Source organism: Xenopus tropicalis, chromosome 9 (assembly GCF_000004195.4).
Source record: "Xenopus tropicalis strain Nigerian chromosome 9, UCB_Xtro_10.0, whole genome shotgun sequence".
NCBI classification, from domain to species: domain Eukaryota; kingdom Metazoa; phylum Chordata; class Amphibia; order Anura; family Pipidae; genus Xenopus; species Xenopus tropicalis.
Window position 1 is genome coordinate 48145550 of NC_030685.2, and position 24799 is coordinate 48170348.

Below are 24799 nucleotides of genomic sequence, written 5' to 3' on the forward strand. Positions count from 1 at the left end.
CAATTTCTAATATGATATGATGAGTCTAGTTTATTAAAATTAAAATATTCATAGAAAGGCAAACAAATACTGTAATGGTAGGTTGAATACCTTGGCACCATCTGGACCAGGGGGACCAGAACCACCCCTGGATCCTGGAGGTCCTGGGGTACCCTGAGGACCTCTCTCTCCAGGGACACCATTTTCACCCTATAATAGGGAAACAATTTTGATATCATGCAGTTTATTTTGTTACATAGATGTGTTGGTGTAAAGAGATGTACTACAGCCACATAGCCTGAATAATATAAAGAAAACTATTGAACAAAAATATTTATTTTTGATGTAAAGCAACTAAATTTAAAAAAAAGTGTTTGGAAAGTAAACAACCCCTTTAACTTTTAGATTAAAATTAAGTACAGGTATTGGATCTGTTATCCAGAATGCTTGGGACCTAGGGTTTTCCGAATAAGGGATCATTTTGTAATATGAATCTCCATAGCTTTAAGTCAACTAAAAAATCATCATTTAAACATTACATAAACCAAATAAGATTGTTTTGCCTCCAATAAGGATTGATTATATCTTAGTTGGTATGAAGTACAAGGTGTTTTATTATTACAAAGAAAAAGGAAATCATTTTTAAAAATAAGAATTATTTGCTTATAATGGAGTCTATGAAAGATAGCCTTCCGGTAATTTGGAACTTTTCCATACCTATATGAGCTTAAAAGAAAAATATTTTGTAGCTAAATGTTAAGGCTAAGTTAATGTAATACTTACTTTACCACCAGAAGCTCCTGGAAGTCCATTTTCACCTTTTGGTCCCTATATCAGAAAACAATATCATATATTCATTCTATATATTCCTTGCACAACTATTTTTTTTTAATGAACTGTTCATTAAAGAAAAAAATATCACAGCTATTAAAGATGAACATTATACTTATCTAAATGAAAAGTCTCTTGATATTTACAATGTCTTAATTTCCAATACAGATGCATTAGTTTAATAATAATTTTTTTGGGTAGATTTATCAAAATGTAGGTTTAGTGTACATAAAACTCACCCACCTTCTTTTTTGGAGGCATATTTATCAAATATTGAACTCTAACTTTCACCCATTGATAAATATACTTTTACAAATCCCATAGGAATGAATAGAATTTAGGGTGAGGTTTTATGGGGCAGATATAGTAAAATGTAAGATTAGAGCTAACCACAGAAACATTCACCCACTTTCTATTTATTCATATAGGATTTTTAGAAGTATATTTATCAAAAAATGAACTCTAACTTTCACCCACTGATAAATAAAAATCTCATAGAAATAAATAGAAAGTGGGTGAATGTTGCTGCTGTGAGCTCTAAACTAACATTCTGATAAATCTTCACCCTTGTGTTGACAATCTGCAGTTGCTTGGCATTTCATCCTGGGGCACTCAAAAGTATAAAATGATATTGTATATGCAAGATACATCAAAGTTGTTTAGATTGGGGCTATGCAGCTAGTTATTTAAACAGTCATATGTGTAATAAATTAACCAGAATATTTAGCTTCACCACAAGACCACAAACAAAATCAGCTTAGTTCTGCAAGTTAACTTGAAGAGCTTGCTGAATAACTTGCTTTAAGGTTTGGGAACCTTAGAATCTCATCTTCTGATAGACACTAGTTTGCTAAAATTATTCTTTTCTTTGGGCACCACAATTAAAGATTTATAAAATCTTGCACAAAAAAAATTATACATATTTTGGACATTAAAAAACATGCAAGTCTTATAACTGTGAGAGGACAACATTTTTAAAATGTTTACTTACGGCTTCTCCTGGTTTCCCATTCTCTCCAGGGGGTCCAGAAGTTCCAGGTAGGCCCTATTTAGAAAATAAAATTATTTCACTTACCACATCTAAGTCTGCCTAAACATTATTAAAATAGGGATAGAATTAACCAATTAACCAAACTTTTAAATTATAAATCTGTATTTATTTTAAAAATGGTGGATGCCCATCTAATAGTTAATTACCCCATAAATCACTTTATCAGTACATAGATCTGAAATGCATTTGTCCATCAGCATGAAAACTATAGGCTTGTTAGTTTGGTTTCAGTGGTAGAAAAGCTTTTTGGCAGAGTAATAAGTTATAAGATACTTGTACTAGCGATGAGCAAATTTTTTCACCAGGAAAACACGTTTTGCTAATTTTTCGCAAATTTTGCCAGTGTTTCGCGAATTTTTCAGGACAGATTAGCTCCTCACTAACTTGCACACCTGAAAATCACAACACTGAGTTTGCACCAGCATGGTTTTATGTGTTAATGGAGAACTGTAGAAGTATGTACTTGCCCTTTTGATTTTTAAATTGTTTAAAGGACAATTAAAGTGAAAATGAAAGTGAAAAATTAAAAAAGGTCAAATTATTGGGCACACTCTATAGCTGAGCTTAGCAGCAGTATGCAGCTGGATAACCCTCCCTGTGTTTGTAAAAAAAAAAAAAATCACTCCAAAAGAATGGCAAACCTTATCACCAATATCTGTCTTGTGTTATAGTAATTAGTTAAATCAACTGAACTTGCTGTATTTTTTTCTCTTGAAGACATTTCGCTAGTCATCCAATTGGCTTTGTCAATTCAGAATGAACCTGTTTAGCATAACCAGCATGGGGTCAGATAACTCATGAAGGTAATATGTTGATTGTATTAGCATTATTTCAGTGAACCTATCCAAAAACAGGTGCCAAAACCCAAAACAGCATTTTTGTGTCAGATAATAGATGTTGCACCCCCTTATCTTTATTCAACTTGGTTTTCTGTTCTCACATACATGGCTTATATAACACCTCTTTTGAACCAGTCCTCCTCCCTGTCCAGAATGTGAACTTGACAGTCTTAAAATGTGTGTCCTTTTCACTTTGAGATGTAGGTGCACACTGAGTCCTGACCAGAGAAGCTGGCTCTTCTGTGCTGCACCACACATTGGTGTAACTGTTGTTTAGTTTCTACCACATACAAGCCAAAGTACTCCTCACTACACTGCACTACATACACAACATTACTCTTGTTATATTTTGGTATTGGGTCTTTTGGCTTAACCAGTTGCTGCCTCAGTGTGTTGCTGGGTTTAAAGCAGACTGGGCCCCTCTGAAATGTTCCAAATCTTTTGCCTTATCCTTTGTGCTAGTGGGGATATTGTCTGCTCCTTGGTTGATGTTGTGGTTCACTGTGTTGATGTGTTAAGCAAGAGTCTGTACCTCTTGTGTGTGTATCTTAACCCAGGTGTCATCCATGTATCTGAACCAATGACTGCTTGTGATTCCTTTGAAGATATCCAAAGCCTTTTTTCTCACTTCCTCCACAGGTTTGCCACAATGGACGAAACTGGTGATCCCATGGTAAATCCATGCTTCTTCCTGTAGTTCTTATGCTTGTACTTGAAATAGGTGGTACTCTCCCTGCATAGTTTAATAACACCTCATAGCTCCAGTCAAGTTAATACTATCAACATCTTACCTCCATGAGGTTTCTGACCCCGTGCTGGTTATGCTTAACTGATTATACTGATTGGAGCAAAATTACTGGGCATTTCACTCCAGAAAGATTTTAGTACAAGTTATTCTGAATTGAGTGACTAGAGAAACATCTTCAAGGGAAAAAATACAGCAAGTCCAGGTTATTTTACTTATTACTATAGATATACCATGACCTGGATGAATGAGAATCTTCACAGACATAGCTATCCTCCTCTTTGTTAAAACAAATCTCTGTATGAGGGCGCACACATGGGTATATTATGTTTTCCAAGCCAGGTATGCAGGATATAGCCACTAACTAAATTGGAAAACTGGGATGCAAATTGGCAAATGAGGTTCAGTTTCGATAAGTGCAAGGTTATGCACCTTAGTAGAAAAAATATTAGTGCAAGTTATACCCTAAATGGTAGTGTGTTGGGGGTATACTTCATTGAGTATTCAGGGATTTTTGTTGATAACAAGCTGTGTAACGCTAGGCAGTGTCATATAGTGGCTACTAAAGCAAATAAAGTGCTGTCATGCATAAAAAATGGCATTAACTCAATGGATAAAAACATAATTATGGTCCAGAAGGATATAAATAAACTGGAGTGGAGAAATGTGCTGACAAGAGGGATGGAAGATTTATACTATGAGAACTATCATGATTGGAGTTGTTGTTTTTTTGGATAAAAGGTGCTTGCAAGGGGACATAATTAATCTTTCTCGATTACAATAGAGGACATCAGAGACAGATAGTGGGGATCTTTTTTTCCTATGTGCATCAGAGACCAACCCATTAGAGAAACAGAACATTTTTTGCATGTTGAATGCCCTGCCTGGTAATATTGTGTGATGCCTTTAATAGTGGCTTTGATAATCTCTTGAACAAGCATCATATCCAAATCTATTATGATTTTAAAATTTACTGTTAGTTAGTTGGCATAGGAATATATATTTGCTCCTTTGAGTATGCCATTGTATAACACATTCTATTGTTTCGATCCATAATATGTGCACTGACAAGTATATTGGTGAAATTTTATAGTCAGATACATGAACAGATGCTTACAGTAGATGCTCACATTAGAAAGTCTAGATTGTAGCAAATATTGCACAATCTACTTTTAAGAAAATGATGTACTAATAAAATTTAAGAAATACCTGAAATCCTGGTGGACCAGTTGCTCCTGGTTCTCCTCTTTCACCTGCTGGACCCTAAAGATAATCAAGAGGAAAACAATGGCATACATAATCCTAGTCAACATAATTATAACTGACAATACTTTCATTTTATGTATAAATACTTACTCCAGGCCCAGGAGGACCTTGTGCACCTGGGTCACCACTCTTTCCAGGAATTCCCTGCCAAGTCAAACATGGCATATTAATGACACAATTATGGGCTAAAATGGACGAAAGAGTGCAACAACTTAACTTGAACATGTTGGATATATATTTCATGTAAGGGTTTTCATTGGATAAAATTTTTTCAACTTAACTCACTCCAAAACTGCTTACATATCTTTAGACATACAACATAAGGATAAAAGTACACTGGCTACATTCCCCCCATTGAAACAAATAAAAAAGACACCTGAGATCCAGGTGATCCAGGACCTCCTTTTTCTCCATTTTTGCCAGGTTGACCCTGTAGAATAAAAATCAGATCATTATTCATTAGTATATTATTAATATATTAATAATAAACACAAGTTAAACACCTTTATTATCTCATATCTGGAAAATTATTTACTAACCTCATTACCCTTTGGACCAGGAAATCCCATAACACCAGGCTGACCTCTTGGACCAGGTGGACCAGGGGAACCAGAACGTCCAGATTCTCCAGAAGGTCCCTGTTATATTTTAAATAAATGGTTTTGTTAAATGTATAATGTAAATGTATACTGTTGTTAACATATTATAGGTATGGGATAACGTATCTGAAAACCCATTACCAAAAAAGCTGCAAATTACAGGAAAACCATCTCCCTAAATGTGTATATTAAGCAAATAATTTCTTTAAAAAGTTTTTCCTTTTTTTCCATAATAATAAAACAGTACATTGTACAGGTATGGGATCCATTATCCAGAAAGATACAAATTCGGGATAACTCCCATAGACTTCATTTTAAGAAGTGATTTCTAAGATATAATTATTCCCAACTGTAGGCAAAATAAGCTTATTGAGGTTCTTAAATGTTGAAATGATTTCTTAGTAGACTTAAAATATGGTCATCCTTATCCAGAAAACCCCAGGTCCTAGACATTCTGGATAACAGGTCCCACAACTTTACTTGATCCTAACTAAGCTGCATAAATCCATATTGGTGGCAAAACTACACTCCTGTATGTATGTAATGGTTAAAAGTTTTTTTGTAGGTGGTCCAAAGTATTGAAAAAATGCATTGGTGATAATAGGTCCCATACCTATACAAGAATTTTAAACTAAATGTAAAATGTAAATAAAATTTTCAATATCGGCTACTTACTTGGGGTCCTGGTTTGCCATCAGATCCAGGACTACCAGGACTTCCTGTTAAACCCTAAATTGTAAAAAGCACAAATACTTCAATATGATATTATAATCATGTGTGACTGACTGACTAACTAATCTACACACATTACATTTAATTCCCTGTGTAAAGTAGTTTTAACAAGCACCTACTAAAAATAAAATACACATCATTATATATATATGTCTTACCCTCATACCGGGTAAACCAGGTCCACCATCTCTTCCAGGTTCACCACCATTCCCTCTAGGACCAGAGGGACCAGGACCCCCTCGCTCTCCAGGAGGCCCCTAACAATATTTAGAATAGGAAGAGTTATAACTAAACTTCACATGAAGCATACAGCAATAAAATACATGGACATGTTCCACTTCAACTTAAAACAATCTAAGCAAGACACACCTTTTCACCAGGAATTCCGTTGCTTCCAGGGGGTCCTCGAAAACCTGGGGTTCCCTTAAAAAGAAAAAGTGAATGCAAAGTTAAAATACTAATGTAGAGTTTTTGATATTTTAAAATTTCATATATACATGTTCTAATTGTATTACTCTGTACATGATACAGTAACTGCACTGCCAAGGATACATTTTTAAACATACAAAATTCAACAAAATCAGAAAAACAAAAGTACCAGATCACTGTCAAAAGGTGTAGTCGCAGACACAAATATGAACACACATCAATAACTCTCAGCATCATATTAATACTGGGTGCTGCCATAGACACCCACTTGGCACATATGCAATATAATCTACTGACTTCTGACTGGACAGGAGAATGGTCCAATTCACAGGATTTTGCAGAAAGTGTCCATCTGGGGGCTGTAAGGGCATTAGCGGGCTGCTCCTGTTTAGCTGCCATGCTAAAAATGTGAGTTACAGCAGATCTGAAGTGTGAAGTCTTAGGGGCTGATTTACTAACCCACGAATCCGACCCGAATTGGAAAAGTTCCGACTTGAAAACGAACATTTTGCGACTTTTTCGTATGTTTTGCGATTTTTTCGGATTCTGTACGAATTTTTCGTTACCAATACGATTTTTGCGTAAAAACGCGAGTTTTTCGTATCCATTACGAAAGTTGCGTAAAAAGTTGCGCATTTTGCGTAGCGTTAAAACTTACGCGAAAAGTTGCGCATTTTTCGTAGCGTTAAAACTTAACGCTACGAAAAATGCGCAACTTTTCACGTAAGTTTTAACGCTACGCAAAATGCGCAACTTTTTACGCAACTTTCGTAAAGGATAGGAAAACTCGCGTTTTTACGCAAAAATCGTATTGGATCCGAAAAATTCGTAAAGAATCCGAAAAAATCGCAAAACATACGAAAAAATCGCAAAGTACCGATCATTACGAAAAAAACGCAATCGGACTCCATTCGACCCGTTCGTGGGTAAGTAAATCAGCCCCTTAGTATGTACACACAGTAAGGATATTTAGTGTATATTCTGACAAGGGAAAGTTCTTCACCAGTAGACATGTATGGTCTGGGTGCACATGCCCCACACCTACAGCTCAGAGAGGATCAAATTATACACGACTGTAGGCACTCACAGATTCCACAAACCACTTTAATTTATGTGAACAGGGAGCATAGCCTTATGCGTTTCGTACACAAGGCACTTAATCATAGGCTGAACAACACAGTTTGGAATGCAGAATATATGCTCCATTAATAGCTTCTTTATGCTTTAACGTATGATGCCTTTTTGGGGCAATTTTATTGCCTTCCATCTTACTGTGTTGTTTAGCCTATGATTAAGTGATTTGTGCACGAAATGCGTGAGCTACTCTCTCTATTTGCATATAATAAAGTCTGCAGTTCCTTTACTAATGCCTATTTTGGGAACTGTGAGTGCCTGCTGTTCGTATATGCTGAGGTCTTAGTATACCTTGATACAAGAAATGGATATATAAATATATCAATTCATTTTCTCTACCATTTCAATCAAATGGTATATGCTTCATATTTCAGTGATATGCAAATTTACTTTCCAGTGAAATTCACTATGGCCAACACACAGCACAGCCTTTGTTACATGAAGCAAACTAAACAAAAATTGGTGGTAAAACTAAAGTGGTTCATCTTGACTTACTCTCTCTCCTGGAGTTCCTGGTACACCATTAGTACCTGGTTCACCATTAGCTCCTTTTTTGCCTTCTTCACCAGCTGGCCCTGATGCACCTGGAGGTCCAGCTTCACCCTATTATTTATTATGTACAATAACAAGTTATTACATATATGGTTAAACAGGCGCAAATAACAGTACATCAAGATATAATAAATGTTAATTATTACTTACTCTTTCTCCTCTTTGTCCAGGTTCTCCTTTTCCTCCATCTTTGCCATTCTCTCCCTAAACAAAATGTTACATGTAATTTTATTGAATGTGTAAATTCAAATACTTTCAGTATATTATACATTATATGTATATTTACAGCCCTGTGTACATATGTAGCGCTTTATAAATAAAGATATATATACATATATATATGATCCATATAATAAGTCTTCAATAATAAGTAAAAACAATTGGGAATAAAGTCCATAGTAAAATACTGTTGACATACTTATTTAATCACATATAAAAGAATGAAGGACTGGCTAGAACAAGAATGACTTTGATAAATGAATGAGTAAACAATCATTGTCAATTTTTTAGATAATTTGTGAAGTTAATTTTTTGTTGTACAACACAAAATATTTTTAAGACATTTGCAAGACTTAGTTCAGAAAATCAGCTTTTTATTTTATAAATTGGCATTGTCATCAAAAAGAAAATGTAAAACAAAAGAAAGTTTTCATTTTTTTCCCAATATCTTGATATCAAACACAAATACATATCTACTGAATGCAACTTTTTGGCAGCTTTGGAAGGTAAAATGCAGATTTGTAGTTTATTATCATCTAAAGGTGTCCCAACCATCAAACCCCAAATAAAATAATGTGAAATATAATTAACATAAAAAAATAGTTACAAATAATTACTATTTGCATACAGTATATGCAAAGAATATAGACTACCAGTATAAAATAATATTGGTAAGTGCTTGGCTTTGATAAATCAAAATGTTGATGTATCTTTATAACTTACCTTGTAACACTGTTCAATAAAATTGCTTTTTGTAAGGTTATATACAACCATACATAATGATGAAAAGATTTTACTTTAAAGAAAAAAAATAATGGTGGCCAGGTTATTTCTATTGTTTGTGATTAGGGTAATTGTTTTCCACTTTGCCTGATGTTATATAATTAATCAAATAAATTTATTGCTATTGCTGCTTTGAAATGTATTTTCTAAACAACATGGAGGATAAGTATAGTACGTTAAAGGCCTCAGGGTTTCATTAGTACTTTTTATCACTTACCGGACCACCTCTTAAACCAGGAGCTCCATTTGTGCCTGGTGGGCCTGGAAGACCCCGAGCACCAGCCAAACCAGGGGCACCAGGAATACCAGCAGGGCCCTGATAGTAAAACATATCAAAATATAATTTAATACATTATAATTCATGTTTATAGCTTACTACTTACTAGTTTAAGTTTTATACTTTACAGTATTAAGTTATTATCATTTCAAGTGGACAAATTGTAAACAAGGCCCCTAAGTAAATTACCAGGTTCTTACAAAGACATTGCATGGTTTAGAAAATTTAAGCAGTCGTAGGGACCCATTCATTAAAGCATGAATTTCGGATTGTTAAAAGCATGATTGGAAAAATGTTGTAGTTACCACGATAATTTCTGATGTGCGTAAATTGCGCAAAATTTTGTGTCATGGTCGTACAAAAATATTGTGGCTGCGATCCGAAAGTTATGAAATTTTCGTATCTGAATGATCATAAACGGAGCGACTTTGAAACTTCAATGCATGATTTTGGAAGCCTCCCATAGGACTCAATGGCACTCTGCAGCTTCAACCTGGCCAAAGGAAAGTCACGATACTAAACCTTGAATGAATTCCGAAATGTTCATAGCCATTGCGAAAAATATGACTTTTTCATGCAAATTTACACAAAACGCGAAAAAGTCGAGTAATTTTAATGATATTATAGTGGTCATTACGAAAAGTTTAAAAAAAATGAATTTTTCGCAATCGTGGTCATCGTGCTTTAATGAATGGACCCTTAACTACTGTGGCCCCACTGCTGTAGACAACATACTTTGTCATTAAGCAAACAATAATATCATATGTTCTAATTTGTAAAATGCTTAGATATATGTTTCATTAAGGGAATAAAAGTAATTAGTTATATTTTTGTCAAGGAAATTCTTACATTTAATATTATCTAGCTTCTTAATGTGCTATGTTTCAGATGGCTATGCAGTAGCAGAAATTGGCTGCCATCTTAGCCACCCTTGACTAGTTTGGCAGAATATTGACCTGTCTGTGTACTGATCAGTAAAGCTGGAAAGCCAAGGAATTGGCCCTCTGCTGAGAAACCTGCATAGCTCCCTTGAGAAATTATCAATGGCCTGGGGGCTCACAGCCATTTTAATGATGATACCAAATATAAGGCATAGTACTAAACTCAGTACTAAAAGTTTTGAGCGGTAAAGACACTTTTGCATTTAGCAGCTCCTTGGCAAAGTAATTGCTATTCTATTGTAATTAATGGCTTTGAGGGTTCTCCATGAGAATAATATGCTACACATGAAAGGGGAATGAGGGTTTACATGTTGCAGATTGTAATATTTATGTATGGACAAAATCATAGGCTTCATTTGCTTCCATTATTTGCATAAATCAAAATATTTTATCTATTCCACTCTGCAGCTTAATTTCAAAAGGCAATGTTTTATAGAATGGAAAAAATCATTTTCTGATCATTAATCACACACAAAAAGTATCCTATACTGTTAAAATAGGATAATTTTTTTCTCCCACAGAACATTTACCACTTCTCCTTTGTTGCCTGGATTGCCATCTCTGCCAGCAGGACCCTACACAAACAGAGACATTTATTAATAAAAGTATTCCCTATTTTTTCCATGACATATAACCAATATAATCAACTGAAAAAATTTTAAATGAAATATCCTTACAGCAGGGCCTGTTGAACCAGCTGAGCCTGGGGGTCCTTGTTCACCTCTAGCACCAGAAGAACCATCTGATCCTCGAGAGCCTGGAGGTCCAGCTTCACCCTAAGATTAAAATGTATTAACATTTTTTTAAGATTTTTTTTCCCAAAATCTTTTGGTTATTATAAATGTTAAAAACAAACTGGACAGTTTGATATAATTGGACAATTGTTTCAAACTGGACAATTGATACATTTTTGGGGTCTATTTTTTAATAAAAATAGAATTCAACATTAAAGGAAACAAAAATATTGTTAATTAACATAACATTTGGCACCCCACAGTGATTTACACTTTCTATATCCTTTAAGAAGTAATAGTTTTTCTTGAACCATTCTAAATAAATAAATACCTTGGGTCCAGTGCTACCAGGGAATCCTGCATTTCCTGGGGGGCCAGGAGGTCCCTAAATAGAAAAACAAAATATGTGAATTTATTTATATACAGTACAATGATATGTATAGTTGCATAGTTTGCTAACCAAGCAAAACTAAACAAAATGCAAAGAAACAAAAGACCCTTACAGGTTGTCCAGAAGAACCTGGAGCTCCATCATTACCACGGGCACCCTTAAAAAATAAAAACAGGAATAATTTTATACTTGCTGACAGAAACATAAACCTAACCAACTTTACTGGAAGTTGTAGCCCCCCCCCTCAGTAATCTGTATTTATTATTATTATTATTATTATTATTATTAGCGGTAGTAGTAAATTAGAGATGGGGGTTGAAAGCTAATTGCCATTTGGCAAAAAATTTAAAATGTTGAATTTGAAGGTGTGTTTATTCAACCTCAGCTACTATATTATGAGGGGTATATGAAAAAATATGAAATATTGTGATCTGCCCCTAAGCATCAAGCTACTCATAAGAAAAAATGTTTAAATGTTTAAGCAGGATACTTACAGCTGGTCCTGCACCTCCGGGTCTACCTCTTTCACCAGCTTGTCCCCTTGGACCCTGAAATACAATTAAACAATATTTTGAAATTAACTGCTATATTAAAAAATATTTTTCTTTTATGCTGATCAAAAGGATATTGTTTTAATTATGACAATGTTTCCATATAGATAAATTTGCCACCTGCTACTTTATTTATAGTTACATAGTTAAGTTTGGCTGAAAAAAAATCCATCAAGTTTAACCCTTTCCAAATGAACCTGGGTACACATATAAACCTATACTGACCTATCTATACACTGACAAACATAAACTATATATACCAACATCAATACCAACTGTAGATTTTAGTATCACAATAGCCTTGGATACTATGCTTGCTCAAGAAATACTCCAAGGTATTAACAGAATCCGCCATTACAACATCACTAGAAAAACCACCTACGCTGCTTCAAATTCAAGTTTTGTTCCTCTTATCTAAAGGGGTGACCTCTGGTGTGCTGATTCTTTTTTATGGGAAAATAGAACTTCACCTAACTGTCTATAATCCCCTCTAATGTATTTGTACAGAGTAATCATGTTCCCTCGCAAGCGCCTTTTTTTCTGGAGAAAACAACCCCAACCTTGACAGTCTCACCTCATAGTTTAAATCTTCCATCCCCTTTACCAGTTTAGTTGCACATCTCTGCACTCTCTCCAGCTCATTAATATCCTTCTTAAAGACTGGAGCCTAAAACTGCACTGCAAACTCAAGGGGAGGCCTTACCAGGGACCTATAAAGGGGCAAAATTATGTCCTCATCCCTTGAGTCAATGCCTTTTTTTATGCAAGACAGCACTTTATATACTTTAGTAGCCACTAAATGACATTAGACAACTTCTTCTCAATTAAGGATACACACTACCATTTAGTGTATAACTTGCATTTATATTATTTCTAAAGTGCATAACTTTGAACTTTCAACATTAAACCTCATTTTCCATTTTGCTCCCCAGTTTTCCAGTTTTGTCAAATCGCTCTGCAAAATGGCAGCATCCTGCATAGTTTTGCACAATTTAGTATTGTCAGCAAAAATAGAAACAGCACTTTCTTTGCCCACAACCAAGTCATTAATAAACAAGTTAAAAAGCAAAGGACCAAGGACTGCCCCCTGCGGTACTCCACTAACAACACTGGCCCAATTAGAAAATGTTCCATTTACCACCACTTTGCTACCCTTCTGCTAGTTCCCTATCTAATTACAAATATTATGTTCTAGGCAAATATTTCTCAATTTTATCATTAACGTTCTGTGCGATTCTGTATTAGATGCTTTAGCAAAGTCCAAGTAGATGACATCCATTGCCATTCCAGAGTCAAGCTTCCTGCTCACCTCCTCATAAAAGGCAATTAAATTAGTCTGACAAGATCTGTTATGCATAAAACCATGCTGGCACAGACTGATAGTATGATTTGAAATGTATCCAAATATTATTTTCCTTATTACCCCTTCCAAAATCATTCCTACCACTCATGTCAGACTAACAGGTCTATAGTTTTCAGGCTTAGAACAGGATCCCTTTTTGAATAACGGCACCACATTAGCAATTTGTCAGTCTCTCTGCACCATGCCAGACCTCAATAAATCCTGAAAAATTAAGTAAAGAGGCTTGGCAATCACAGAGCTAAGCTTGTTTAATACCCGGGGATTAATACCATCCAGTCCTGGACCTTTGTTTACCTTTACATGTTAAAGTCTCTTTTGAATTTCCTCCCGAGTGACCCATGCATCAGTAGTTATATTAATAGAACTGGGTATATTAAAAGGGAAGTCTTGATTAGCTGGCTGTAGACAGGTGAAAAATAAGAATTCAGAATTTCTGCTTTTTCCCTGTTTTCACCAACCAACTGACCGCCTTGTTTCATTTTTTGTTACTATTATATGTTTATTTGCCAACTAAAACTTTTATTTAGAAAAATATATTTCTAACTTATATATAAGAACCAACCGTCATTTGTATTAAAATAACTTGCTATAATTTTACCTATAGATTGTACATTGTAGTTTAAATAAAGCACAATGCAAAACTGTTGCCCAGAAATCTCATAAAGGTCTAAATTATGCCAATGGCAATTACTATAGCATTCAATTTAAATTAAAAAATCCTTCACTTTTGACTAATTTGCCTATTCTTTTTAAATAAAGACGGTATTTTGGGCAGATTTATTATCACACTAGGAAATTCCCAAAAGATTCCCAGCAGTTCATTATTTTCCCCATTTATTAAAACTTTCCTTGACTACCAGAAAAAAAACATATTTTTTAAAGGATAAATAGAATTTTTTTTTTTGACCATTAGAATATAATAATTTTTGCTTTAGTTATTTTGAGGATCTTGACACACTAATATATCAACTTCTTTCAGATTTACAAAAAAAATAAAATAAAATTGATTATTACCGCTGGTCCAGGTGTGCCATTGTCTCCAGGACTGCCAGGTTCACCCTAATCAAGAAAGGAAGTCATTTAATTTAGATATCACATGACATTTATCTTCATGACATTTATAACCAAGAACAGTGAAAATACTGCCTCAATTAGTACATTAGTGAACATAAACTATATATACTGTATATATATATATATATATATATATATATATATATACGTGATAATGTTAATGTTTTGGTTATATATGTTGTATATTTATATTTAGCATACTCACTTATCTTGTTGCTAAATATAATTATTTTAATTGGTAGATGAATGCAGATAAATTAGTAACAAAATAATTTGCTTCAATGCAATAGCCAGAAAGTTCTTTTGAGATTTTGTTCATAAAATGGTCACGTTACATATAAAACACCCATGTGTTTGTAACACACATTTGTGCTATGTAACTTCTGCTGATCATTCAGCAACAATTACAAAAAGGTACCTGAAAAATTTCTGTTTCAATTTCTGTTTTTGTTTGTGATTTATGACAGTTCTATGTGGCATCAGTAACAGTATACATGTGTTTTTACCCTAAGACCAGGAGCACCGGTATCACCCTTTGAGCCATCTTTTCCATCAAAGCCCTGAGGAATCACATTGAAAAGAGGGAGAAATTAAAATCACCTTTAGCCCTATAGAAACATAGTTCATATTCGAAAAAGACAATTTACAAGTATTTGCACTCTTGAACAGGTCTGTTATTCAGATTTGCATTTATTCTGTATATACTGAATGACCATCTTTGCATATCTATTATAATCATTTAATAAAACATAATATCTGATCATATTGCCTATTACCTGACCATCTTATCATCAACAGCAGCAAAAATAGCTATAAGTCTTAATCACAATCACTATCTTTAAAAAACAAAACAAAATTCAGTTTATTGGTAATTATGATAATAATAATTACTATATGTCTGATATTGATAAAAAACCTTCCACTTTACTTCTAACATCTATAACAGTTACCCAGAAAGAGTTATTATACTACCAATTAGGGCGTCTTAAATAAATGATCAAAAGAGGCATTTGACCAAGGCTTAGGGCAGGGTAATAACTTTTGAATGAAACATCCCCTATATATATTTATTTATTTATTTATTTAATTTTAGTTTATTAACTGCTAGAAAGTGTGCAAACAATGCACAGAATTAATAGATGCAATACAAGTTGATATTCTACTTTTTTTACTTATTTAATAAGGGTTGAATAATAATAATAATAACAACAGCAATTAAAAATGGTGCTGATGCCATTAAACAAGGATATGGATTTTCTAGCAGACAAGCCTGATGTGTGTGTAAAGTCAGACTAGGCCTGATATTTGTTGGGGTCAGGATGGGTCAGCCAATGGGACCTTTTCCCTGGGACCACCATTACCATAAAATGACCCTATTACTGTTAAAATAACTCTTTCCTCATTTCACCATTGGCGAATTGTTTTACGAAACTTCCATGAAAATTCGCCACAGAAACATTGGGCGAACTGAAATTTTTTTGTCACACGTCTAATTGGGCACAGGTGTGGTCACATCAAATTGGGCTTGACCAAAAGGGGGGGCACGGTCACGTCAAATTGGGTGTGGATGCGTCAAAAAAGGGTGGGCGACAAAAAATGGACGTGGGCAACAAAAAAGACGCGGGCGACAAAAAATAATGCGTTTCATGAATTTTTCGGCTGCCTTTACCATTCCTCCCTTCCTTAGGCCTATCTATATTGGGGACACAAATTGGGGCTATAGATCAAATAAAGGGGGTGTCCCATCTGCAGACAGACCTGTCTTCAGGTAAACAGTCTCTACAACAATCAACAAATAGACCCAGTGTTAGTTGGGTAAAATGTTTGTCCTACATAAAGTAAGACTGATATTAGCTAACGTAACGTAAAAAAAGTTAAACAAATGAGTTGCACAAGGTTATCACACAGAGAAATATGCCCAATATATATTTTATACTTACTCTGTGTCCCTTAATACCAGGAAATCCAGCCATGCCAGGGGGTCCTCTTGCACCCTAAAAGTATAAAAAAAAGAAAAATATATATTTTTATATTAACACATAGAAACAGATATGTTTCACATCAATAAATACATCAGATAAAACAGTACTGTTCAGTGTAGATTTGAGTAAATGCAATGATATATATATTTGCATTTAAAAGTATACCATTGATTGTGCTATGTAACCTAAATATTGTCAAAGCAATTATCTGTAAAAACATGGGGATAGTAAGCCATTATAAAAGGAATAATGTTTTGTAAAACAGCAGGTTATTAGGTGTCACTGGCTGATTACAACTTTACCTGGAACTACAACTGGTAGACTATTAATAATTGTGCTTTTATAATACTAAAGAATAAATGATCCATGTCACACAGGTAACATCACAAACCAATGATTATAACTGATGACATTACTAAGCACTGTTTATTAGGAAAGTCTTATAGATAATTCATGACTGTTGTTGTTATATCTATATATGTATATAGCTTAATACCAACAATATTTGGTAGATACAAGAAATTTACTCACAGGAGCACCAGCAACACCTCGTTCTCCAGGTCTTCCAGAACGTCCAGACTCTCCCTAAAGAAGATTAAATTAATGAAACTTAAATTATTAACCTAATATAAAATATTTAACACATGTTAATAGTTTTAACAATTTCAGACATTAATTTGTGTAGTTGTTAAAGACACACACAGATGTATACATTTCATTGCTGAAAACAGTTACCCCCATTGGCAACCACAGGTGTTACTTGGAAATTGTACTAAGACATGCACTTTAAAATGTGGTTTGTTTGTAATGAATTTAATTAATCATTAATCATACATATTAATCTTTAATAACCACATTATGTCATGAAAATAAAACTTCTGTCACAGGTGATGACCAATACTGTGCTCAGGCTGAAAGCAGTTGCAGTCAATACATGCCTATATGTTTGTCTTCAGTACCCATGGAGATAGAGGTAAACATGCTGCCTAAAACAGAGCTGACAGGTCAATGCAAAAACCAACCACTGGTCTGCCTTTGACCATTATTTCTGTTTCATCTCTATATTATTTTCTGCCTACCTAGAAAGACTAACAAAACCCCATTGTGCCATTAGTAACATGTGTCATTAGTAACAAATGTTAGCACATTAACCTCATATGTAATAATTGGTACAAAATGCAGTAACCCATAGCAACCAATGAGATGTAAACAGGTGACCATGACCAGTAAATGCTACATGTTGATTGGTTGCTATACATACTAACTGTTGTAAATATCGCTCCATTACATAAATTCCTAAATGTTGTTAATTCTGACATCATTTTTCTGAGCTTGCCGTTCCCTCTGGGCTTGGTTCCCTCAGAGATAAATTCACCCCTCTGCAACATATTCACTTTTCCCAGGTAAAACTGTTGTTATAATACTATCTCTACATGTAACATTATATGTCAAAAGTAGGTTTTTTATAAGCTGAAAAAGAAATTAAAGATAGTAGTGAAATTTTTCAGAAGGCATGGATTTGCGGCGAAATTACACATTTTGCCACTGGCGAATTTTTTTGCAAAACAAGTGTAAAAATAATAAAAATACGTTTTCACCATTTCTCTAATTTTTCACTGTGTCCCAAATCTTTTTAAAGATTTGCAAATTTGCAAGACGGAACAGATTCACTCATCACTAAGATAGATATACTCACATCTTTTCCTGGTGGTCCAGCAGGCCCCATATGTCCTACAGGACCAGGGGATCCCTAAAATAAGCAGTAATTATAACATTAAAAACCACAAACAATGAAACAAAGATATGAAATATAACATGTGCATATCTTTACTTATATTCAGTCAAAATATTCTGGCAAACTTTGGCTATTGCTTTGGGGGTTGTGAACTTGAGTTATGCCACTCTTTGCAAATTGCATTTATTAAACATAACACATGAGTTTAAGGGTATTAGTTTGCCCGTCTTAGGAAATTTACATTCCAGCTGAACAAAAACTGACAAAAACTAATATACACTTATTAAGGCATAAGAATGTTCACAGGCAGCTTGACAAAGATCCAAAGACCTGAAGAAATATTTTAAAGATAATTTTAGATAATGGCAGGGTCAGATGAGTAGGGTTAAGCAAAGAGAACAAAGGTTTGGCTTAAAATTAAAGGGAGTCAAAGCTAGCAATTAATGAGCTCCTGGACCTTGTGCATGGCCCCATAATATAATATGCTAATAATTTGTATGTACACTTTTTTAATACAATATAAATTGCCTTTATACATTATTTTAGATAAGACTGATATTTAGACATTGCCCTTGTGACTGAATGTTGTTGGTCACAAGTCTTCTGTGAGGAAATACATGCTGTTGCTGTTCGAACTTGGAAAATGTCCTTCAGTTGTAAATGTTGGCAATTTCTGTGTTTACTAAAGGGCTAACTTAGCAATGTTTATATTTATACCACTATGGGATTTTTAGAGGCATACAGTGGTGAGCTCTCATCTCTCATTTTAATAAATCTGCCCCCTAGGGCACCACTCTCTTTTCATTTTAGAGTTGTATTTATCAATGGGTGAAAGTTCATAACTCAAAAAACATGTTTCTAAAAATCCCACAGAAATAAATAGTGTGTGGCAGAATTTTACTGTTGTAAGCTCTAATTTTACACTTTGATAAATCTACTCCTAAGTGTTTCTTATGTGTACACCTAATGGTGTATATAATTTCCTGGAGCCATTAAAGAGATACAGCAAATGCAGGATTCAGCTGAATCCCAGGAATTTGTTTCAGAATTTGGAAGAAACTAAATCCTTAGGTTTTGGATTCACTTTGCTCAAACAGGTATTTATTATTTGGCCAAAACCATAATCTATGGATTTTGTGCTTTCCTAATTTCATTTGTCTGAGCACAGTTCATATAGCATAACTTTTGTGTCTCTCTAAACAAGCTAAATTTTATTTGATTAACTTTGCTTAACAAGCAACTTTCATACAAAAATGTCAGGTGATTATAGATAATATGTGATATGTACTATTAAATAATTGTATAAAGATAGCACACCACATTAAAAATCACCTATTATATGTATTTTATGGCTAAAGGACACGTAAAAAGGTTTGAATTTTTCGCAAATTGCATATATATATTTCATAGCTAACAGACTGCTAGTTTGCATACTACTTACTCAGTACATGTGTACTTACTGGAGGGCCAGCCTGTCCAGGTTCACCAGGAGATCCTTGATATCCATGACTTCCCTGTTTTCAAAGAAAGATATTTAAATTGTTTGATAAATAAACAAATTTGTTCAGCCACACAGAGAATCTGTTACGCATTTGAATGATATTGAATCTTGCAATGGCAGCACTAGCCTTCAGACATAAAATTGTTTTTGTTTGTGCCAAGTACTAACAATTTTTCTGCTGATCTCTCCCTTTATCTTATGCAATACTTTAGAGACCTGCTCAGGAAACCCCACAAAAAGCCCCACAGAGAAGAAGAAACTGCAGAAAGTCTCTCAGGACATAAGCCATGTCTACAACATAGGGTTACTACATTATATCAGACCTTTTGAATAATAATAAACAAATTTAAAAGTGCATTGCTGCAATTTTATTTTGTCGATTACATTTTAAAAAATTAAAAACCACCATTTTTAATTTCTATTTTTACTCCTTATTTCTGCTTGAATATTATCCTTTGAAAGGTTTTTCCAGGAAAAAAATAGTTAATTATCAAAAAACATGGGTTAATATGCCATGTAATTGACAGTGAAAACTTAGCTTTTTTGTAACATTTATGTGATAAAGCTGTATATTATGCTGGTTTCAATGGTGTCTTAGTTCTATGATAACATATTACAGTAGCAAAGACAAAAACAATACATGCATAATGCTTATACATGTATGGGACCATTTTATCCATGATGTTTGGGACCTGGATGAGGCATCATTCATTAATTTCAGTCACTAAACCTTAAAAATACTAAACATCATTTATACATTAAATAAATAAGGATTTGTTATATCTTAGTTGACATCAAACAATTTTCAAGTCTATGGGAGATGACCTTTCTGTAATTTGGAGCTCTCTGAATAACAGATCCCATAGCTGTACCTTATTGAACAGTGTGATTAAAAGTTTGCACCAGATCTAATAACCCATGGAAACTATAACCTTTCAAAACCTTGTGAAAACTTAAGCTGGCCATCCATGGATCAAGATGGACAAGATCCGCCCGTTTGGCAAGTGGGCAAGATCAGATCACATTAAAAGGATGCAGGCTGTTGGGATGGGGACTGCATCTATGAGCCAAAGCACTACTCGCCCAATGGGCATTTTAAACCTGCCTGGTTGACATCTGGCCAGGCTCGTCTGAGGGCCACATACACTGGGCGATAAGCTGCGATCATCAGCGGCTTTTATCACTCCGCGCATTGCCACCTTTAGACTTTTATTGTATTGCCTATTTGCATATTATAACAGGTAATAAAAAGCATAATAGCAAAGGGTATTAGCATTTTATTCCCTGACTACGCAATAAAAAAAACAGATACAAATTTAAAGCATTACTTATTTGAATAATAAAATGAATATCCATTTGTTTAACTGTCTTACAATTGTAAGAATTGTAAAAATACAATTGTATCCTCATATACCGATAGTTTTCTGGCTTCAGGGGTCAGTGATCATTTTAAAGCTGGAAAGAGTTGGAAGAAGAAGGCAAATAATTCCAAAAATATAAAAAAATAAAAAATTAAGACCAGTAGAAAAGTTGCTAAGAATTGCTAATTCTATAACATACTAAACATAAATTTGAAAGTGAACTACCCCTTTTAATATCTAAAATGTTCTTAAAAGTATGAATAATTCACTTACTTGTTGACCAGGTTGACCAGGTGTGCCGGGGGGTCCAGGGGGTCCAGGGGCTCCCTACACAGTAAAAGGTATATGTGTTACATTTATGTTTGCAAAGGATCATATTAAGTCACTCACACTTTCCTTTTTTATATAAATGACTGTCTATCATAAGGAATCCTGGTATTCAAAGAATAATAAAAATGGACAACAGGACTTTGTAACACATAAATAGCACTGTATTCATTACGAGGATGCAACTCCAAAACAGGCATTCTGTAGCAATACTTCCATTTGCAAAGTGCAAAAAACATTGTAAATTGCTTCCATTTTTGCACTCTGCCCTGTACATTTTAATAACCAGAATATTCTCCAAGCAGAATTAGCTCTAGATAATATATTTCTCCATCTGTACTTAGGGCTATATTTATTAATAATCATGGAGAAGTAACATTTTTACATTTAAACCCAGGGTGTTAAATACACTTTAGTTTTGTCCAAGTTGGCTACAAAAAGATCAGAATTTATTAAACTACATATTTCCACCCAAGAGAAAATGTGTGATAGGAGATCAATAGATACATTAAATAGATAATTGGCTTCATTTTAGTTCTATAGAATATTAAGAAGAAAACATAATTCAGTGCAAGATGCAGAGTTAAAGTTAAAAAGCAAAATTCTTTATTTATTTCATTAAAAAAAAATATATATATATAACATTTATTAATAAAGCGCCAACATATTCTGCAGAGCTGTACAATAAGTATTTATTAAGCAATTTTGAAAAAAAATTTTTTTTTTTTACTTCTAGATATTTTCGAGATTAACAAATGTTTTTGCCAGTACTTTTTCTGATACTGTTTCTCGAAAAATTTGAGTTTTTCGGAAATTTTCCCTGAAAAATTCAAGTTTTTAAAAAAAAAAAAATAAATTGGCAGGATTGATCTGTCAAGAACCATTGAGTCCTATGGAGGCTTAGAACAGTAGAAGAATAGAATAGTCAGTAATAGCCTGTCCTTGGCACATACTCAAGGAGAAGTATTTTCTGTTTCATCCAGTTTCAAGGGGAAATTAATCCCCTCATTGTTTTCTATTTCACACGGTTTCAAGTGAAACTTAAACACATTATTGTTTTCCAAGAATGAGTGCCAATGCTCCTAAAATGGCTGCTGGGGCAATTCCTGTTTGGCAAAAATAAAGAGGATTCATGGAAATGAACATCCGTTTAAACTACAATTTTTCGAGGTTTTAACAATACTTTCAGCTTAAGAAATTCAGGATATTTGTATGAACAATTCAAGCATTATTGTAACATTTTATAAATACAGCAATAATCTAGTTTAATTCGTATTTATACCATGTCAAACTTATACGACTTTCAAGGCCAGAAAAGAATTTTAGTAAATCAGCCCCTTAATGTAATGTGATGACCCACAGCGCACAGATGTGAATATCTTATGTTCTAATGGGAAAATGCAACTGCAGGTTTGATGATATGGTACAACTGTCCATAAATATCCACTGGCGGTTAACTTTAAAAGGACACATATGGGGCACTTACTAATGTTCACATTTTTTTTAAAAAGTAATCTAAACGCTGTCAAGGTCATGCAGAAATCAATGGGAGTTATCCTAGCCACATTGTAACAGTCTTTGATTAATTTGTGGTTCTAGAGGTTTTTAGGGGTTTTCTTTCTTAAGTCCACAAAGAAATGTAAAAACCACAAAAAAATCTGTGGATTTTTTGTTCTTTTCATTTTCACTACATCTGAACATCATTTGTTGTCCCTATCCAGTCACTCTGCTTTTATTACAAGATCTAGCCTGAAATTCAAACAGTTCAAAAACAGTTTTAAAGCATAACTATTTCATATATACTTTCTAACAGCCGGTTATCTTTTGAAAAATAAATAGCAAAAAATATAGTAAAATGTATTTGTTTATCCCTACTTAATCCCGATTTATCATATTTAAAATCAATTTTTATCTGTGATTCAAAAATTCAACATTCAATCTATTTTAATTTTCAAGTTTTTGAAACAGTCGATTTTGTGAAAAATTGTGACTGATTTTTACTGCCAGTTACACATTTTTCCCAATTGATTTTTTGCAAATATGCTAACTATTGAGAAAAAATGCAATCAAGAAAAAAGTTTACTTGTGATTTTTTTTCCAATAGAGTTTTGAAAAAGCTCAAATTAAAAAAAAAAAATAATTCTGCCTCCCTGTAAAACAGGTTAAGAATCATTCACATGTGTTTTTGAACTGACAATATGGAGAAAGCTGCATAAGGAAAAACTAAAGATGTGAGTTGTTTACTATGAATGAGGTAGGAGACAAAAACAGAATTGAATTTGAATATAATCTTCCACTAATTAAGTTTTCTGTGATGTTGCTCATAACTTTGCTTTGGTTTTCTTATTGTTGAAATCTAATTGCTGATTGGTTGCCCTGTGCAACATCACCGATAATGCTTCACTCCACTTTTTCACAGCATGATAAATATACCCAAATTTACCGTAACCCAATATTATAAATTACTAGAAGAGCCATGAATTAAACTCACTAATATGTGTTAACTCAGGGAGACTTGCTTACATCATATCTCTTTTAAATAGAATATGCAACAGATGCAACCTTCAAACACATCCTATCTAGCACAACTGCTAAGTTTCCTCCCCTTTGACCAAGGGTGGTTGGAAATGCAAACTGCATTTGCCCAACTTCCATTGTCCATCCTGCCTCAGGAATCTATGGCCAACTCCCTAAAGTTAACTTAATGGTCATTGACCAATCAGAACTTGCCACATCAACTTTGACCAATCTCTAGGTTAATAGCATGGGTCAAGTTTTAGTAGTGTGTTCCTGGAGTAAGGACACAGATGCCTGAATCAATGGAAGGATGAGTATAAGGGAGGCAGTGGGATTCTATGTAACATATCCACATTTATAATTATCTTTCTAAATAGCAGTTATATACTGTATTTAGATTTAGTGTTTTGTATTTTGTATGTTTGCTATTTCTGTAGATATGTGTTGATAGCTTTTGTTAATAAATGTATATTTTTGATTGAACTATCTTTTATTAAAGAAACTTTATAACCAGGAATATTCATGTACATGTGTATATAAGAATAAATATACATCTTTACATAAATATATCCTTGGGCAACAATATGTGCTTCAAATATCTGTTTATTATATATTTCTTTCTGTTTTTGTCTGTCTGAAGCTTTTTATTTTTTAACAAATAATTTTCCACTACCAATAAATTAGGTAACCCCTTTATCTATAATAAGTAAATATTAATAGTCATTCACACATTTGCATTGAATCATGTTCTATAAAAATAATGTAATTTTCAAAAAAGAATAGGTAAAACATACAGGCATTCCACCCATCTGACCACCACCTCCAGATTTGCCATCATAATATCCAGATTTGGAGTCATACTGAGGAGAATAGTTCTGAAACAAAC

The 24799-nt window shown here is 33.8% G+C and overlaps 1 protein-coding gene across 1 annotated transcript in view; it reads right to left on the reverse strand.

Annotated features, from left to right (window-relative positions):
• col3a1 (collagen, type III, alpha 1 (Ehlers-Danlos syndrome type IV, autosomal dominant)) overlaps window positions 1–24799 on the reverse strand; it is a 59544-nt gene that overhangs the window by 15979 nt on the left and 18766 nt on the right. Inside the window, 26 exon segments of the mRNA NM_001142907.1 lie at window positions 91–189; window positions 763–807; window positions 1802–1855; window positions 4655–4708; window positions 4802–4855; window positions 5088–5141; window positions 5251–5349; window positions 5986–6039; window positions 6201–6299; window positions 6412–6465; window positions 8101–8208; window positions 8308–8361; window positions 9377–9475; window positions 10908–10952; window positions 11055–11153; window positions 11443–11496; window positions 11615–11659; window positions 11997–12050; window positions 14431–14475; window positions 14997–15050; window positions 16431–16484; window positions 17004–17057; window positions 18169–18222; window positions 19668–19721; window positions 21343–21396; window positions 24708–24788. Coding sequence (NP_001136379.1) covers window positions 91–189; window positions 763–807; window positions 1802–1855; window positions 4655–4708; window positions 4802–4855; window positions 5088–5141; window positions 5251–5349; window positions 5986–6039; window positions 6201–6299; window positions 6412–6465; window positions 8101–8208; window positions 8308–8361; window positions 9377–9475; window positions 10908–10952; window positions 11055–11153; window positions 11443–11496; window positions 11615–11659; window positions 11997–12050; window positions 14431–14475; window positions 14997–15050; window positions 16431–16484; window positions 17004–17057; window positions 18169–18222; window positions 19668–19721; window positions 21343–21396; window positions 24708–24788 — 1674 coding nt within the window.